The sequence below is a fragment of the Ostrea edulis genome, chromosome 10, assembly GCF_947568905.1.
Source record: "Ostrea edulis chromosome 10, xbOstEdul1.1, whole genome shotgun sequence".
NCBI classification, from domain to species: Eukaryota; Metazoa; Mollusca; class Bivalvia; order Ostreida; family Ostreidae; genus Ostrea; species Ostrea edulis.
Genome location: NC_079173.1, coordinates 5357756 through 5377437, shown reverse-complemented (window position 1 = coordinate 5377437; position 19682 = coordinate 5357756). Strand labels below are relative to the sequence as shown.

The window sequence follows — 19682 nt, the reverse complement described above, 5'->3', positions numbered from 1 at the left end:
TCATTCATATGTTGATTCGTTATATCCACCACGGAGTCCTCCACATCTGCGTCGTACTTAGATATTTTGTTGAAAATGGATATTAACGGCAAACTAACAACTCAACTTTATGTCAAACAGGATGATTTCAGCTTCTCCATCGCTAACTTGCCTTATTTATGTAGCAATATTCCATTATCACCTGCATATAATGTATATATCTCTCAACTGATTCAGTACGCACGAGCTTGTTCTTCGTATAATCAGTTTTTAAATCGAGAAAGGCTAATGACAAATAAGTTGATGGTGCAGGGGTTTCAACAATCTCATTTAAAGTCAGCAGGTCGCAAATTCTGTGATCGTTATACATGTAATGATCTAGTTTGCCAATATAACCTATCATTAGGTCAAATGTGGTCTGACGAGTTTCATACCGATTGTTAGGCCGTTCATGACACACTGATAATGACGACAGATTGCTCCGTTTACCTGATCAAGGCATAGGGCTCACGGTGTTTGTGACCGGTCGACAGAGAATGCTTACTCCTCCTAGGAACCCGATCCCACCTCTGGTATATCCAGGGGTCCGTGTTTGCCCAACTGCTCATTTTGTATTCCTTATAGGAGTTATGGGATTGATGATCACTGTTAATTATCTTTACCATTCATACATCTATCATAGAACCCAGTTCATTCAAGACTTCCGGGTGTAATTTGTACGGTAAGTTTGTAACACGAGATCTTACTTCTTTCTGAGTTATCAGCTCTATTCTCTGAATATTGAGCAGACAATATCTTCCTATGTCAAGAGTGAATTGACCATGTGACCTAAAATTCAATAGGGGTCATCTACTCCTTATGCTGTACCAGTGTACCAAGTTTGGTATGTGTCAATCAAAGCAAATAATTCTTAAAATATAGGAGACAATATATTACTGTCCAGTTCAACTATTGACCTCAAAATCAATATGGGTCATCCTCTCCTGAAGATGTACCAATGTACTAAGTTTGATGTCTGTCAAGTAAAAGGGTTATCAAGATATTGAGTGGACAGTATATTACTATGTCCAGTTTGACCCTTGACCATGTGACCTCAAAATCAATAGGAGTCATCTTCTCCTGAATATACACCAGAGTACTATTTAAAGTTTGATGTCTGTCAAGCAAAGGGTTCTGAAGATATTGAGCGACAGTATATTCCAATGTCCAGGTTGACCCTTGACCTTTAAACATGTGACCTCAAAATCAATAAGGATCATCTTCTCCTGAAGATGTACCAGTGTACCAAGCTTGATGTCTGTCAAGCAAAGGGTTTTCAAGATATTGAACGGACAGTATATTCCTATGTCCAGTTTGACCCTTGCTCATGTGACCTCAAAATCATTAGGGGTCATCTTCTCCTGAAGACGTATCAGTGTACCACGTTTGATGTCTGTCAAGAAGAGGGTTCTCAAGATACTGAGCAGACAGTATATTCCCACGTCTAGTTTGACCCTTGACCTTTGACCATGTGACTTCAAAATCAATAAGAGTCATCTTCTCCTGCAGATCTACCAGTGTACAAAGTTTGATGTCGGTCAAGAAAAGGGTTCTCAAGATATTGAGCAGACATTATATTCCTATCTCCAGTTTGAACCTTGACCTTTGACCAAAAAATCAATAAGGGTCATCTTCTTCTGAAGACATACTGGTGTACCAAGTTTGATATCTGTCAAGCAAAGGGTTTTTAAGATATTGAACGGACAGTAAATTCCTATGTCCAGTTTGACCCTTGGCCTTTGACCATGTGACCTCAAAATCAATAGGGGTCAACTTCTCCTGAAGATGTACCAGTGTAACAAGTTTGATGTCTGTCAGGCAAAGGGTTCTCAAGATATTGAACGGACAATATATTCCTATTTCCAGTGACCTTTGACCATGTGACCTAAAAATCAATAGGGGTCATCTTCTGAAGATGTACTGGTGTACCAAGTTTGATGTCTGTCTAGCAAAGGGTTCTCTAGACATTGAATGGTCAGTATATTCCTATGCCCAGTTTGACCCTTGACCATATGACCTCAAAATCAATAGGGGTCATTTACTCCTTAGGATGTACCAGTGTGCCAAGTTTGATGTCTTTCAAGCAAAGGGTTCTCGAGATATTGAGCGGACATTATATTCCTATGTCTAGAGTAGATTGACCTTTGACCTGAAAAACAATAGGGGTCATCTTCCACTCATAACCAACCCACATATGAAATATCATTATCATCAAGTGAATGGTTCTCAAGATATTGAGCGGACAACATGTGTTCTACAGACCGACCGACCAACAGTTGCAAAACAATATGCCCCCTCTTTTTCAAAGGGGGGCATAAATATAAATAATAGAATGTTAAATAGGAATGCGGGTTATGTATTTTTCTGCAATGTATGTGACCTTATATACCATTTAACAAACCAAAGGAAGCATTTTATTGTTTAAATAAAAACCAAAACCAGGAGAGAGAGAGAGAGAGACTGAGCCTAATCTTTCAATAGTACCAGGGGGAACTTCAATAGTAACAAAAGCTGCACTAACAACACTCCATGTGAATACAAAGGTACACGGGTGTCAGATATCACAACACTCCATGTGAATACAACAATACACAGGTGTCAGATATCACAATTTATTAAAGGTAGCATTATACATGGTGTAAAAACAAAAAACCTGTAATACAGATATCACAGCAATATTACATATATCAGTATCACAAAAAGGGGGTCAACAAGACATTCAGCAGTAGATTGATCAGCTAGATTTCATATCATTAATGCAAAATACTTTCATGAAATATACTATACAAGTTTTCATAAAATCCTTTACAGTTTACACAGAATTGAAAATTACAGGCTTGAAATATCACAGGTTTTTATCATTTTCCCAAATGACCAACAGTCAGTATCCCCACACTGGGTTACAGGACGATTTATCACGCTACCTCTCATTAACAATTTATTACTTTGGAGTACATTGTTCCACTTCAACATCTTGCACATCAAATACATCGTAATCTCCAAATTCAAAAATGGCTTACATCACAGAAATCTGTCCTGTGAGCTGACTTTTCAATATTACGTTGCAGAACTGGCAAGTTTACTGTCATATAAGAAACTAGATGTTTGGTTCCTTCCTCTGACAGTGACAGAATGCTATTTTTCTGCTGGGATCTTTTTTTTCCAGGGTCTAGAAGCTCCAATAATTTTAAACCATCATTGGATAATAATTGTACATGCACATCATCAATATCACAGATGCTCATATAACATTCATTTTTATTGGTTGTCTGTCACCAGTGATTATTGTAACGTCTGTTTCTATTGGCCAGATATTGTTGGGGTTGCCATTGGTTGTGATTGTGATGAGTAGAGTCCATCCTCCGTCTTGGTGAAAGCATTGTCAGGACTTTCCTGACGACTGGCATTTCAAATAAAAAAAGAGATGTTTTTACAATCAACTTTACAAAATTTAACATGAAGGTTACATACATGTATCTAACAAGAACAAATTGCTCACAAAGTAAAATACACCCCTCCCACAATATATTCAGGAATGCAACGAGTAAATAAGGATACTGTAAAAGTGGTTATTTACGCTAGTGGTTATTTACGCTAGTGACTATTTACGCTAGTGGCTATTTATGCTAGTGGCTATTTACGCTAGTGGTTATTTACGCTAGTGGTTATTTACACTAACGGTTATTTACGCAGTTTTCCACGTCCAACTTTACGCATGGGGAAAAATTACACTGTAACTGAATATAATATATATGTGTACATTAAATCAACAATTTTTAACTATATGCGTGGGGGAAATTTACGCGCTTATTACATGACTGCGTAATTAGTGTTAATTCTCCCCATATGTAAATAACCACTTTTAAAGAAGAGGATCCGGACATCCAAATATTTACATTTCCAACTGTTTTTTTCAAAGTTACCTTTTTAAGCTCTGATGTGTTAATTTTCCCACAACTTACAACTGAATGTAAACTTCTCAGTTCATACAAAATGAAAGGACAGAGGTTGGGGACTATGGAAATAACATGGATTTCAATTTCTACACAGGCAAATGTGCCTCACATGAATTTCACATGAAATTCATGTGAGGCACATTTACCTGTGTATTAGGCAGTATTATTTGATATGTCAATTTTATATTTCCATTTTCATTTCAAATATAACTAGTTTCTTATAGAAACAGGAAACCTTACGAGTGTTCACTAACAGTGTCCCCCATTTAAGAAGTGTGTGTCTCAGCACAACCTTTCATCTGATATTCTAAATATAAAGGATCACTGTCTGGTTATAATGTGAGGTCATTAACTACAATTTAAAACATGAAAATCTATGTATAACAGCTTTTCCATTACGCAAATTATCACATTTTCCATTGTAGTTAAATACCTCAAATATACCTATCAAACTAGGCAGAGATTCCTTAGATAAACCATTCACTCCACAAACAAAGGCTCTGAAAGTGTTCTTTATATTATCTCAAAACTAAATATTGTATTCTTAGAATGCAATATGCATGTACCAAGTGAATATCTTAATTATTAGAGAGACTAGTTTGAGTAAAATATATTATGTACCGTATTGGTGGAGGGGGAATGTGGTCTACATCTTCTGGCATTTGTTCTCCATCTGACATCACTTGATTTTCTAAGTATCAGAAAGTATCAGACATATAATGGCTTGAGATAAGAAGCTTGTAGGCCACAGCACTCACCCGGCTTCAGGGCCATAAATGCCGAAATTTTCTCAAATCTGAGATGAACACACTTGTGTTGATTGTATAAATGAAAATCAATCTTTTTACGGTAGCTCACTACACTAAAGCTTATACTCTTTATGACATTATGCCACAAGATGGCGATTTAAATGTTTTGTGAAATTATTTGTATCGATCGATTTGCTTGCCTATCATCGTAGCTCAGTGGTTAAAGCATTGGGCTGGTGAACCACAGGTCTCGTGTTCAAATCCACCAGTCTTTTGTTCAGATGTGTTGAAATAATTTTTTTTTGAAAATCATGTTTTTATCCAAATTTGTATATTTTTTGCCTTTTTGGCATATATACTTATTGTATATCATCATATCTTTTATAATTAGATCAATTTGTACTGATCTGAAAAACTATTTCTAAGGGTAGTGAGCCACCTTAAAAATAAAAATCATATAAACATTTTAACCTTATCATATTTGATGATTTAATTGAGCCCATGTACATAACACTGGTGTATCTTACCATCCACGGACAGCATGGCAGTGCCCCGCCCACTTGGGGCGGAGACAGTGTATGAGATATAATCCTTGTCGGGCATCCCCATCCCACCAGCAGAGGCATTAACGTTTATGGCTGGAGTATTGGAGGGTTGGGGTTTCTTTGGGATATCAGGCTAAAATTGACATTAAATTATTATCATAATTATCAATAATGATACAAAAGATCTTTCAATGCTTTCCAGTTACAGTCAACCCTTTTAATTTTGAACTTGATGGGACCAAGGAAAACACGTCGAGATATCCAAGGATTTGAGATATCAAGGGTAAAATACTTAAGAAATAAGTGATTGGGGTTTCCGAATCACTTCGACATATCCATGATATTTGAAATATTGGTGTTTGAGATACCAAAGTTCAATTGTATTTGTTACAAACATTTCCTTTAGCTAACTGAGGTTGATCCATGTGTATCTCATTGCAACAACCAAGGACACAATGTTGACTGGGGATAAGTCCAAAGTTGATAACATGTTGTTGGTTAATTAATTACAAATCAACTATCAGAGTGATGATGCTATTTCATGAAGAAACCAGAGGTTTGTTTTTTTTTTGGGGGGGGGGGGGGGGGGGGGGGGGGGGGGGGCTTTAAAAATACATAAATATAAAACATGATTTGCAATCAAATTTTCTTTGCAAGGGAAAAAAATGCTTTGACTCACAATGACAGGTTTTCTGGGGTAAGACTGAGGCTTCTGGGGTACAATTCCTGCCGGAGTGTCTGCCTGTAAAAATAAAAGGTATCAATCTTATACTTGGATTCACAGATATTTTTTAAATCTAAGTAAATGTTCCCCTCATTTGACATTGTGTTTGCATCTGTCCAGTACACAAATTTTATTGACAAATATTGTAAAGCACATTTCACCACAAATTGAAATCCAGACATAAAAAAGGTATTTTATGATCTCTAAAAGTGAAGTTCATAGGATTCATTTACAGCAACTAGTCATTACCAATGTTGCTATGAAGTTTAATGGCTGTCTGGTAAGTAACAACAATGAAGCTATGAAGTTTAATTGCTGTCTGCTAAGTAACAACAATGAAGCTATGAAGTTGAATGGCTGTCTGGTAAGTAATGCAGCTATGAAGTTGAATGGCTGTCTGGTAAGTAATGTAGCTATGAAGTTTAATGGCTGTCTGGTAAGTTATGCAGCTATGAAGTTTAATGGCTGTCTGGTAAGTAATGTAGCTATGAAATTTAATGGCTGTCTGGTAAGTAATGCAGCTATGAAGTTGAATGGCTGCCTGGTAAGTAATGAAGCTATGAAGTTTAATGGCTGTCTGGTAAGTAATGTAGCTATGAAATTTAATGGTTGTCTGGTAAGTAATGCAGCTATGAAGTTTAATGGCTGTCTGGTAAGTAATATAGCTATGAAGTTTAATGGCTGTCTGGTAAGTAATGTAGCTATGAAGTTGAATGGTTGTCTGGTAAGTAATGTAGCTATGAAGTTGAATGGTTGTCTGGTAAGTAATGTAGCTATGAAGTTGAATGGCTGTCTGGTAAGTAATATAGCTATGAAGTTTAATGGCTGTCTGGTAAGTAATGTAGCTATGAAGTTTAATGGCTGTCTGGTAAGTAATATAGCTATGAAGTTGAATGGCTGTCTGGTAAGTAACAACAACTGGTCGGATGGTAAAACAGAGATAGTAATATGTCTTACGATCTTTCAACTTAAAAATTGAATGCGATCACAACAAACCTATGAAGGTTGATGACTATCAGGTAAAGGGTTAGAACTTATGTAAACACAATTGTTGTATGCATCTATGTATTGAAGAGTAAAATGCCAGTGACCTTGAACTCCTGACTTTGATGATTATCTAACAGCTATATATCTGTTCATGCTTGATGACTTATCAGCTAAAATGTTCAGGATATCATTATCAGTCAGACATCATCTGGTCCAATGCACTGCTCTTCCTCAAAGAGTGTATAACAAGAGGCCTATAGGCCTTATCAGTCACCTGAGTATTAAAAGTATCACCAGCCCCAAGGGCTGCAGATTCAATATAATCTATTTCCCTGCTCTGCATATTTCAGCTAAATTCTTATATCCAGTAGCAGTATAAAACAAAATGTGTTCTTAAAAAAAAACACACAAGTGCCCATACTGATGAAATACTTTACAAAATATACCTGGTATTTATAGGCTGGTAATATAAATGTTATATTAACAATGTATAACTATTTTGGATCAGCCCTAGAGCCAGAACCCTGGGGTAGTAAAATTCCAAATTTAAGTACATCCCTTTCTGCTTTTCAATATACATTTAGTTTTTACATGTATATAGTATCAGTAAAATCAATGAAGGCTTTTCAAATGATTTAAAGAAATTTAATCTCTGTGACCATTTTGGCACCACCTTGGCACCAAAACTCCTACCCCTGGGATCAGAAAATTTACAATTTTGGTACAAATGGCTATATTGGCTCCTTATTAATATCCATTCACTTTCAATGACATTAGAGAAGATGTTATTTAAATATTTTACACATAAACACTATATGCCAAGTTTAGTCCTGCCCTGGAGACAGAATTTCTACCCTGGGGATCATGAAATTTACAATTTTGGGAGAGGCCTTCCTGCTCTACATGACTATTCATTTAGTTTTTCTTACAAGCATGCAGTTGTAAAGAAGATTTTTGAAACTTGGTCAATTTTTGGTAGTTTTTACCATGCCCCTAAATGCCCAGGGTTGCAGGACCCTGTCCTGGAGTTAGGACCTCTACCTGGGGATCATGAAGTTTACAAATTTGTTAGAGACCTTCCTCCTCTACATGCCTATGCATTTAGTTTTTCAAAAATGTGCAGTTGTAGAGAAGAAAAGTTTGGTCAATTTTGGACAGTTTTTGCCCTGCCCCCAGAGCCTGGGAGTGCAGGAGTCCTGAAATTTACAATTCCTATCCCTCTTCTCACAAAATGCTTCATACCAAATTTGAAAAGAATTGGAATGGTAGTTATCAAGAAGAATGTTAAGAATTGTTAATACACGACAGATGACTCCGGACACAGACCAATAGTAATAAGTCACTCAAGTGACTCCGGTGACCTAAACAGAGGTCAGAAAACAGACTTTCCTTGGTGAAGCTAAAAATATCTTGGGTGGCATGAATGGAAATGTTTCTATTATATGTGCTATACTGACTGCAAGAGTAAATTGTGATACTAGTTTTGCATCACCCATCCCCCCCCCACCCCCCACCCACCCCCAAACAAAAACCCAAAAAAAAAACAACTACTTCAAAACTGCAATGACTTATTTTACAGTGCAACAATGTGAAACTTACAGCATAGCTGACAGCAGCATGGTGCAACGCTGCAGCCTGTCTCTGCAGAGTCTGTCTGATGTAACTCTCATCCTTCAAGGCATGCAAGCTGACACACAGAGAAAAATACATTATTCAAATGATCTATTGATTGTAAAAAAGAAAACAAAGAAAAATTATGAGGTAGTCTCCTTCATTATATTTCAAAACAACATGTTTCTATGGGAATATTGCCTGCAACATGTTATCCTTAATAAATATATAATTCATGTAACATCATTTTATTTTCTAAAATTTGACCTATTAAGTGCACATTTAACCACACAGAGTATAAAGTTCTGTAGGCAATTCTCTCTGTATATGTTTAAGTCTTTCTAAACATTACAATATCTAATGACTGACATTTTACAAAGAATCTCTGCCTGGTACAAAAATTATTCAAGCTGTCTCACACTCATATGCATGGGAAACAAATTCTCATGCTTTTCCACACAAAAAAAATTGAACAAGAGGCCCATGGGCCACACTGCTCACCTGAGTCACCTTGGCCCCTGCTGTTGTTCAACTGTTGTGATTTCTAAATGATTTTTTGCAATCTTATTCTTTATTCCTATGGAAAGATGTTGATCCCCAAACCTAGACCCATATAGGGTCACAACATAACCATATGATACAAGGTCACATGGTACAAAATCATGGTATATGAAAAATAAGGTCTTGCCATAAGGAATCTAAATACAAAATATGAAAACCCTGTCTTAAACAGTTCAGAAGATATTGCCTCAGTTAACCTTTCTTAAAAGTAGGTCAAAATCCACAGTCAAGATTACAAAAAACCTTGGTACAAAAGGAAGATCTTGTCACAAGGAATGCATGAACTATGAAAGATGTATCACTCACCATTCAAAAGTTATAAGCAAGGTTACAGTTTCAGTTAAAGATAAGAAAAAGGGGGTCAAACTCTAATGTCAAGGTCACAAGGTCAAACATCATGGCATCAATTCAAATTTCTTTCCTAATATAAAAGCTCTACCTTAGATAATTCAGGAGATATTGCATTGGTTAGGTTTTCTTAAAGGTTAGGACAAACTCAATATAAAAACCATTCATAATGACCTTGACCCTTCCAATTTCAAAACTTATACTAGCATACATGTACATGTTCTTCCCTCACACGATTGTCAATTGACATGATAAATCTCAATGTGAAGTATGTATGTACAGTGTGTAGTGTTGATGAGCATACAACAGAAACAGTAATCACATATTATCAAAGATAGAAATTGATTCATACCTTTGCTGTAAAATGGCAAACTTCTTTTCCCATGTGCGATGTATTCTTTCTATCTCTTTTTTAAGTCTGGAAATAATGGAATGATAATATTTCAACCTATTTCAAAAACCTTTCATTATCTTCAACCAAACATGACTAACTTTTAAATACAAGTACATGTATTTCTATCTACAACATAGATTTCAATCAATAATATTGGCAGTTGTTCCGTGGTGTGATAATTCTGGTTCATTTAGTGGTTTGGTATCCTGCAGCTAAATTTGCACCCAATTGTGTCTGCCAAGATTTCATTTTAGTGCATATTTTTACAAGAAAGATAACTGTTGTAGCATTCTTCAGCTTGGGAGGTACAAATAATACTAGGTTTTTTTATGTGTATTGTTTTATATATTAAACAGTATCACATTTTACAGATAAGTAATTAACACATAGGTAAACTTCAATAATCTAAATGAATTAAAAATTTCCTTAAGTTAAATAGGGACCATGCCAAAATTGCCAGTAGATAAAAATCTGTTTCAATTTACTGAAGAATATAACAAAAAATGTACACATTAATTTGATGTTCTTATATGCAAAAATTCAAATTTAAGGTTTTTCATCCTTAATCTGTATATACACTGATGCTGCATAATAATTAATCTTCATGAAGTTCAAATTTGTTGTTTCCAAATATGAACATGCAAAACAATTCAGATTTTTTTTTACAAACAAAAGAATTCAAATGACTTTAAAACAATGACAAATCTTCAGCTTCAAGAATGTGACACGGCATTGTAATAATTAACGAAGAAGTGTCGTGTTTTGTTTTTTGTGCATTATTGATAAACTTCTTTTAATTTGTGATTACGTACCTTAGAATTTCATCCCTCAGTTTTTGCTCCACCTTTTTGTATTTTTCCTCGTCTACAACCTCCTGAGATTTTGTAGAGTTCTTCTTCCTCTCCTAAAATTGTGAAGGTTTCAAAACTTAAACTGCATGAACAAAAGATTTATACCCCAGAACTACACTACAACAGTTACCATAACAACAGAATTACCTATCCTAGAAGTTTCCTTAATCTGAAATTTAACTGTCTCATGTTGACAATATAACACTGGGCATGCATGCTTTTGATCTTTGATTTGTTGGTTTGTTTTGTTGTTGCTTTTTTGTTTTGTTTTGTTTATTATCTGATTTTGGTTTTATAAATGGTATATATATAATATATTGCTATTTGGAAGCATAACTAAATCGAGTGGAATAAATTGTGCATGTTATTCGCATGTAAAACTTTGATCCCTATTGTGACCTCAAACTACTCCCGGGGGCCATGATTTTTTCAAAATTGAATCTGGACTAAGTCAGGAAGCTTTCATATGAATGTAAACTTTTCTGGTCAAGCGATTTTTCATCAGAAGATTTTTAATGATTTTCCCTATATATTTGTATGTAAGAATTGATCCCCTATTGTCGTCTCATCTTACTCCCGGGGGCCATGATTTTAATAAACTTTAATTTGCACTATGTAAGGAAACTTTCATGTAAATTTCCACTTTCCTGGTCTGATATATATATAGTTTTTGAGAAGAATATTTTTAAAGATTTTCCCTATATATTTGTATGCAAAACTTTCATCCCCCCTTGTGGCCCCATCCTATCCCCGGGGGCCATGATTTTAACAAACTTAAACCCAAAATATGTCAGAAAGCTTTCATGTAAATATCAGCTTTTCTGGCTCAGTGGTTCTTGAGAAGAAGAGTTTTAAAGATTTTCCCTATATATCTGTATGTAAAACTTTGATTCCCTATTGTGGCCCCATCATACCCCCGGGGGCCATGATTTTACCAAACTTCAATCTGCATTATATCAGGAAGCTTTCATGTAAATCTCAGCTTTCTGGCTCAGTGGTTCTTCAGAAGAAGATTTTTAAAGAATTCTCATATATATTGGAATGTAAAACTTTGATCCCCTATTGTGGCCCCATCAAACCCCCAGGGGCCATGATTTGAACAAACTTGAATCTGCACTATGTCAGGAAGCTTTCATGTAAATTTCAGCTTTTCTGGCTCAGTGGTTCTTGAGAAGATTTTTAAATGACCCCACCCTATTTTTGCATTTTTGTGATTATCTCCCCTTTGAAAGGGACATGGCCCTTAATTTGAATAAGCTTGAAAGCCCTTCACCCAAGAATGCTTTTGGCCAAGTTTGGTTGAAATTGGCCCAGTGGTTCTGGAAAAGAAGTCGAAAATGTAAAAAGTTTACAGACGGACAAACGACGGACAACAGGCGATCAGAAAAGCTCACTTGAGCTTTCAGCTCAGGTGAGCTAAATATTAATGTACACATTCATTCATTACAATTAACAGATCTCGAGCAACAATTCAGTCAGAGAGAGCTTTAATTCATTTACAGAGAGCATAAGCTTGGCATAATTCAAAACTCTAAATTAATTATCTCTCTAATTAGAATTGGAGATATAAAGATATCTCCACGTATTTAATCACATACAAGACAGCTCCTGGAAAGGTACTCCTCATAGCATACCCACAACTTTGTTACATTTAATTGCTGTGACCTTGACCTACAACCTTTTGACCTCAAAATCAACCCTTCATTTCCACCATTTACCATTGAAGTAAGAATGGAATAGTATTCTTCACATGGTGCAAATGTATCAACAACTTATTTTTCCAGATGCAACCTCACAAGGACAGGTTACTATCACATACAAATGTACAGGCAAGTTACTATAATATCTCCTGCGATTATTTAGCAAAGAGATTATAGAAATATGTATTAACAATAAATAATTAAGTGTAGCATTTTTCATGAATATAAACATACATTGATAAAAATGACAGAACAGAGGTGGAAGGAAAATAAAACACAGTGTTCTAAAACTGAAGATAAGTTGAACTAAAGAAAGGTATTGTATCTATTGACAAGATAAGTTGTACAAAAGAAAGGGTCTTGTATCTATTGACAAGATAAGTTGTACAAAAGAAAGGGTCTTGTATCTACTGACAAGTCTGATAAGACAAATGGAGAGACTGTGCACATAATGACAGAACAGTTTGAGTGTCAGAGACCAAACCTTTACAACTGCAAGTAATCACCTACAACTCACACTTTTATGATACTGTGTAAAACTGGGGGCCTGCATTATAGAACAAAAATATCAATGTCATTCTTTTCAATTATGTAGAATGTTTAATTCAAAACGGCAATTGAGATTGCTGTTGACATTTTTTTTTCTGAAATGAATGAATAATACAATATGTTTAAAAACACAAAATCGTCCGACCCCAACCTCAAGAGCACTTTAGTTTGGTCCTTGTCGAATCAACGGACAACAACAAACACATATATATAAACATTAAGCCTATTGGCAATAAAGACAACATGACATTACCTAGGTCTAGCATTAGGCCTCTAGACAATTATAATAAGGACTATGTCAAATTATATTGGAGTGTTAAGGTCTATCTACAATAAGGACTATGTCAGATTATATTGGAGTGTATAAAGGCCTTCAGACAATAAGGACTATGTCAGATTATATTGGAGTGTTAAGGTCTATCTACAATAAGGACTATGTCAGATTATATTGGAGTGTTAAGGTCTATCTACAATAAGGACTATGTCAGATTATATTGGAGTGTTAAGGCCTCTAGACAATAAGGACTATATCAGATTATATTGGAGTGTAAAGGCCTTCAGACAATAAGGACTATGTCAGATTATATTGGAGTGTTAAGGCCTATCTACAATAAGGACTATGTCAGATTATATTGGAGTGTTAAGGCCTCTAGACAATAAGGACTATATCAGATTATATTGGAGTGTAAAGGCCTTCAGACAATAAGGACTATGTCAGATTATATTGGAGTGTTAAGGCCTATCTACAATAAGGACTATGTCAGATTATATTGGAGTGTTAAGGCCTCTAGACAATAAGGACTATATCAGATTATATTGGAGTGTAAAGGCCTTCAGACAATAAGGACTATGTCAGATTATATTGGAGTGTTAAGGCCTATCTACAATAATGACTATGTCAGATTATATTGGAGTGTTAAGGTCTGTTGACAATAAGGACTATGTCAGATTATATTGGAGTGTTAAGGCCTCTAGACAATAAGGACTATGTCAGATTATATTGGAGTGTTAAGGCCTCTAGACAATAAAGACTTTATCAGATTATATTGGAGTGTAAAGGCCTATCTACAATAAGGACTATATCAGATTATATTGGGGTGTTAAGACCTATCTACAATAAGGACTATATCAGATTATATTGGGGTGTTAAGGCCTATCTACAATAAGGACTATATCAGATTATATTGGGGTGTTAAGGCCTATCTACAATAAGGTCTATGTCAGATTATATTGGAGTGTTAAGGGCTATCTACAATAAGGACTATGTCAGATTATATTGGAGTGTTAAGGTCTGTTGACAATAAGGACTATGTCAGATTATATTGGAGTGTTAAGGTCTATCTACAATAATGACTATGTCAGATTATATTGGAGTGTTAAGGTCTGTTGACAATAAGGACTATGTCAGATTATATTGGAGTGTTAAGGCCTCTAGACAATAAGGACTATGTCAGATTATATTGGAGTGTTAAGGACTATCTACAATAAGGACTGTATAAGATTATATTGGAGTGTTAAGGCCTCTAGACAATAAGGACTATGTCAGATTATATTGGAGTGTTAAGGCCCCTAGACAATGAGGACTATGTCAGATTATATTGGAGTGTTAAGGCCTCTAGACAATAAGGACTATGTCAGATTATATTGGAGTGTTAAGGCCCCTAGACAATGAGGACTATGTCAGATTATATTGGAGTGTTAAGGCCTCTAGACAATAAGGACTATGTCAGATTATATTGGAGTATTAAGGCCTCTAGACAATAAGGACTATGTCAGATTATATTGGAGTGTTAAGGCCTATCTACAATAAGGACTATGTCAGATTATATTGGAGTGTTAAGGTCTATCTACATTAAGGACTATATCAGATTATATTGGAGTGTTAAGGTCTATCTACAATAAGGACTATGTCAGATTATATTGGAGTGTTAAGGTCTATCTACAATAAGGACTATGTCAGATCATCACTAGGTTATGATGATTAACTAAGTGTGATGTGTTATGATTGATGTCCGCCCTTTACCTGCATCAGCTCCTGCTCCAGCTGTTTCTTCTGGTCCATCAGTAACTTGATTTTACCACCTTCTGCTTCTTTCAATGATCTTGCCTCTTCTAGTCTGGCATTTTCAGCCTATTTAAAGGAAAATCATAGAATGTTACACTTATGAAACACTCATGTTAAAGCAGGAAAAATAATCTAAAATTGAAATTGAGGTCTTGTGTCAAAGAAGGCCTTGACACAGTAAAGAACCCTCACTGCTACAGTTTTGAGCACCATGCATAGAATATGTGCCACTTCAACTACAACTGGTGAAGTCCCTATATGAGTGAAACATTCTTGAATGGGACAAAACAACAAAACAAACAAATAAAACATGCTTTGCTACAATAAAAGTCTCAGAAGAGATTGTCGAGTACATTATGAATAAGCTATTATGAATAAGTCCCATTATGAATAAGCTCCATTGGAGAAGTGGCCTTAATTTGTACCTCTTCCTTTGCTCGTCGAATCTGTTCATCCATCATCCTCTGCATTTCCTGTTTCTGTTTCGCCAGCTAAATATAACGGAGGTATAGCATGCTGTCTTCAAGTTTGTATCAAAGCAATGTAAACATGAAAAACTCTAAGACTGAGGGTTTTTTAATTAACATTCAGCACTTTAGCTCACAAATGACTGCTTTAAAGCAATTTTGTAAAACAAAATCATAAAATTCAACCCCATTATATCTGTCATAATCATAGTAATCCAGCTTTCATTTGACAGTGTCCAAGTGACAGAGTCCATATGATTTATATAGAATTAGAACGTCAAACCATTAATATCATACTCATATCTCCTTATCTTATACAGTCATATAACCTTGTTATCTCGAACTCGATGGGACTCATGAAATATCTGAGGATTCAAAATATCAAGTGTAAAAAACTTAAAAGTAGATGGGACTTCCGAATCTTTCCGATATATCCAAGGTATTCAGGGTATCGGTGTTCGAGATACCAAAGTTCAGTTGTATATCTTCTAATTTCTTTTCCTAATTTCCCTCTTTCTCTCACAGAATGAGTGGAGATTTTCAAACAATATATGTACACGTATAATCAACATAACTGTTGCGTATAACTTCATTACTTCAGTTGTTAAAATAAGAGAGCACATTGAACTTGGTGACATCTCCCATGGAAGTTAAATTTCACTTGAAAATGATCTAATTGTCTTCATTTCTTTTCATGCCTGTAATTTCATAATGTGATGTGTATTACAATAACCATGGAAAAAATGTCACAAATTCAATATTGTTTTAAATGAAGGGTTCTCAGCAGAGTATAGATATTAGATACACACAAACATTGCACCATTATATGTGCCTTATACAAGCTTCACAATAACAACAGTTATGGCAACATGCTTGGGTGAAGGACATTGAGAGTATTGCTGAATTCAGGTTAAATGTTAGACATGTGTTGAAAGCTGTATGCTTATATAGGCCAATGACTTCTCAGGTAGTACGTGTGCTTATTCAGTGGTTGTTAGTATTTACACATGCATTCTGTAAGTACATACTGCAGAGCAATGCATTTTCCCTACCGGCACTATAAGTACTGTATCATTCTGTAAGTACATACTGCAGAGCAATACATGTCCCCTACCGGCACTATAAGTACTGTATCATTCTGTAAGTACATACTGCAGAGCAATGCATGTCCCCTACCGGCACTATAAGTACTGTATCATTCTGTACAAGTAATCTTATGTCAACAGACAGGAGTTCATGTATGATTTTTTGAAAATGTAAATTAGGAAAATAAAAGTGAAACTCACTTAATAAAAGATACCCAGGGCAAGATAGAGCACAAAAATTAAAGAAGTTCAGTCAACCATGAAACTATAAGACTTACAATTTCTGTTAGAATAATTAAGTCAACCGTAAGTAAAATTTATGATCTGATCACTCATTAGATAACCACATGGCTATATCAAAATATAAGTTTCCCAAGTTCAAACATAGAGGAGAAAAGTTTGGAAAACTATAGTTGGCACAAAGTCTGATAAATCTTGTATGAATCAGTCAACTGTGACAAAACTTGACCTGAAAACTTATACAATGTAGTGTACAATTTTAGCAAATAACATAGTCCAAATATGGTAAAATAAAGTCTGGAAAATTTCAATCAACCAAATTTTTCATAGAATAAATCATCCATGACAAAAGTAAAATTTACTCTTTATCTACACTGTACTTTTTAGAAAACCATGGAATACACGTCCCCCCTGAGCTTCACAAGTGAAAGCACAGTAGATAAAAGTCTGCAAAACTATACATATGGCACGAATCTTGTAAAAATCAGTCAACTGTGACAAAACACAAACTTGCATTAGCAAATCATATACAGTACCAAATTTCAGCTTCCTAAATCAAAGCATAATTGAAGAAAAAAGTTCAGATTCTGACACAGTAGTGGTCTCCTTTTGCTGCTTTGCCAGTAGGGGACTATCTTTATATTAATTGGGAATATATACACTCAAAGAATTCCGATCACAATGCTCACCTGGGTCATTTTGCTCACAAAGATCTAGATGCGACTCGTAAGTTTAGAACACCAAAAGTGGCTAAACAATGATAAAGCCAAGATCTGTCATGGGGCACGCAATATCTGTCATAGGGCACGCAACATCTGTCAATGATGGGACACGCAATATCTGTCATGGGACATGCAATATCTGTCATGGGGCTCGCAACATCTGTCATGGGACAACTAAATATGTATGTATGTATGTGTGTATGTATGTACAATATATGTATGTATGTATGTGTGTATGTATGTACAATATATGTATGTATGTATGTACAATGTATGTATGTATGTATGTATGTATGCATACTTTAGATGCCTCTTGAATATTATTTTGAGAGAGTATCTTAATTTCTTGTTAACTACAAAGACTTTCCAAAAATAATTATGGTAGGCCTAATCTGGCTTTATAGAGGACTTAATTGATAAAATATTATTTTGCCTTTTTGGAAAGCCATTTTTTTTTAAATCAAAAATTCTCGAAATTGGCACATTGAACTGGTGGAGTGGTTCTATGGAAGAGTAAAACACTGACGACAGACAGTGACTATTGATGAGAAAAGCTCACCTGAGATTCAGGTGAGCTATAAAGCACACTGAGGATTGTTATGTCATGGTTATAATTTGGAGAGTAGTTGTGATTACAAGTCAGTGTCAATTCTGATTACACAATAGTGAGCATTAGTTATTGAAGCGAATTGTGTGGAACTTACGCCAGAATTCTGTAATGAACAAATAATATACATATCATGCAATATCAATAACATACTACATACAGCACGAGCCGATCTAGAATTTAAGACGGGCTGTATGGTTATCATTGAATAATATACTACCAGCTAGATTATTTGGGCTTTCTAATCACTACACACATCTAGATTTAGTACAGAAAACATACGACTCATTGACATATATGTCCTAAAATCTGATGAGCAGCTTATTTTCAAGAAAATTGCTCTTTTTGTATTAATAGAAAAAAGTTTGGAAGCTTATTTTAAAAGTTGTTAATTATCTGAAGCTTGACTTGAAATTTAAATGTTTATAGGGTGTAGGCATTAATTGAAATATTGATCATATTAATATCTGTTACAGATGAGTTTGAACTCCTCAGAACTGCAAATGGTTAGCAGCAAAGTTAATTAGATCAAAGTTAACAAAATTATCAAAGCTATCCACATTTTTAATCATTTGATCTATGCAATTCATAGAATTCCTAATTTTGTTCAATTATTATCTGAATTTAAAAGCATATGTACTGTATGTAAGAAGTGATAATGAGAGAATACAGATGAATGTTAAGATGAACACAGCTGGATACAATCCTCTCGAACTATGATTATTGCGCCACTCGTGCGATATTAATTCATTTGAAGACTGTATAAATGAATGATAATGTTTGAATTTAACTCCTCTCCTCAATAGAAATTTCAATTTTTGATTTAGATCTACAGGTATGATAAAATAGTTTCTATCATCATCATTAGAAAAAAAATCATTAGGTTACAGGGATAGATTTTTGTGGGGAATGTGTGAAAATTTGATAAAAATTTAATAAAAATCTGTTCTAGAGATTACCTGAAAATATAAAATGTAAAACTCTATTAAAAAAAAAACAAAAAAACGTGTCTTAAAACCTTAAGATGTAATTTAATAAAGATTTTAATCAGTATAACAATGATATTCCATCTATTATTCATTTGAATCAGAGGAATAAAATATATTACATCTTTGCAGGATTTTTTAAACCAATCTAATCAAAATCCAATCTGCTCTTCCATGTAATACAATATTTCATGGAGTGATATTTACAAGTCTAATTTTAGATGGATTGATTTTACACATCTATTAAGAAAAATCAGATCTGAATTTGTTGCATATTGTGAACATATTATTTACAAACAACACATTATCTATGAAATACACCTATTTAATATATTTTAATATATTTGTATTTACTGTTAATATCAAAATTATCCACAACACAAAATATGATTGAGATGTATTTAGATTTATTGATAAACTGCCAGAAAGCCACACCAGTATTTTGAGTGAATTAATGTATTATAAGGTTTCTGTTCAGACTTTTTATCTAAATTAAACAAAATTTGAATTTCAGTTT

At 34.7% G+C, this 19682-nt stretch overlaps 1 protein-coding gene across 7 annotated transcripts in view; it reads right to left on the bottom strand.

The window, feature by feature from the left end:
- Window positions 1–2616: 2616 nt before the first annotated feature.
- LOC125666614 (uncharacterized protein C10orf67, mitochondrial-like) overlaps window positions 2617–19682 on the bottom strand; it is a 40508-nt gene continuing 23442 nt past the window's right edge. For 5 of the 7 annotated variants that reach the window (XM_048899803.2, XM_048899806.2, XM_048899807.2 and 2 more), the window contains 9 exons: window positions 15484–15549; window positions 15017–15124; window positions 10706–10797; window positions 9852–9917; window positions 8579–8666; window positions 5948–6010; window positions 5251–5401; window positions 4596–4665; window positions 2617–3418 (listed from right to left, as the gene is read on the bottom strand). In XM_048899803.2, the coding sequence (XP_048755760.2) occupies window positions 3319–3418; window positions 4596–4665; window positions 5251–5401; window positions 5948–6010; window positions 8579–8666; window positions 9852–9917; window positions 10706–10797; window positions 15017–15124; window positions 15484–15549 (804 nt within the window). In that variant the 3' untranslated portion in view covers window positions 2617–3318. The remainder of the gene's footprint in view (window positions 3419–4595; window positions 4666–5250; window positions 5402–5947; window positions 6011–8578; window positions 8667–9851; window positions 9918–10705; window positions 10798–15016; window positions 15125–15483; window positions 15550–19682) is intronic. The other 2 variants (XM_048899805.2, XM_056151735.1) reach the window with 1 other exon arrangement.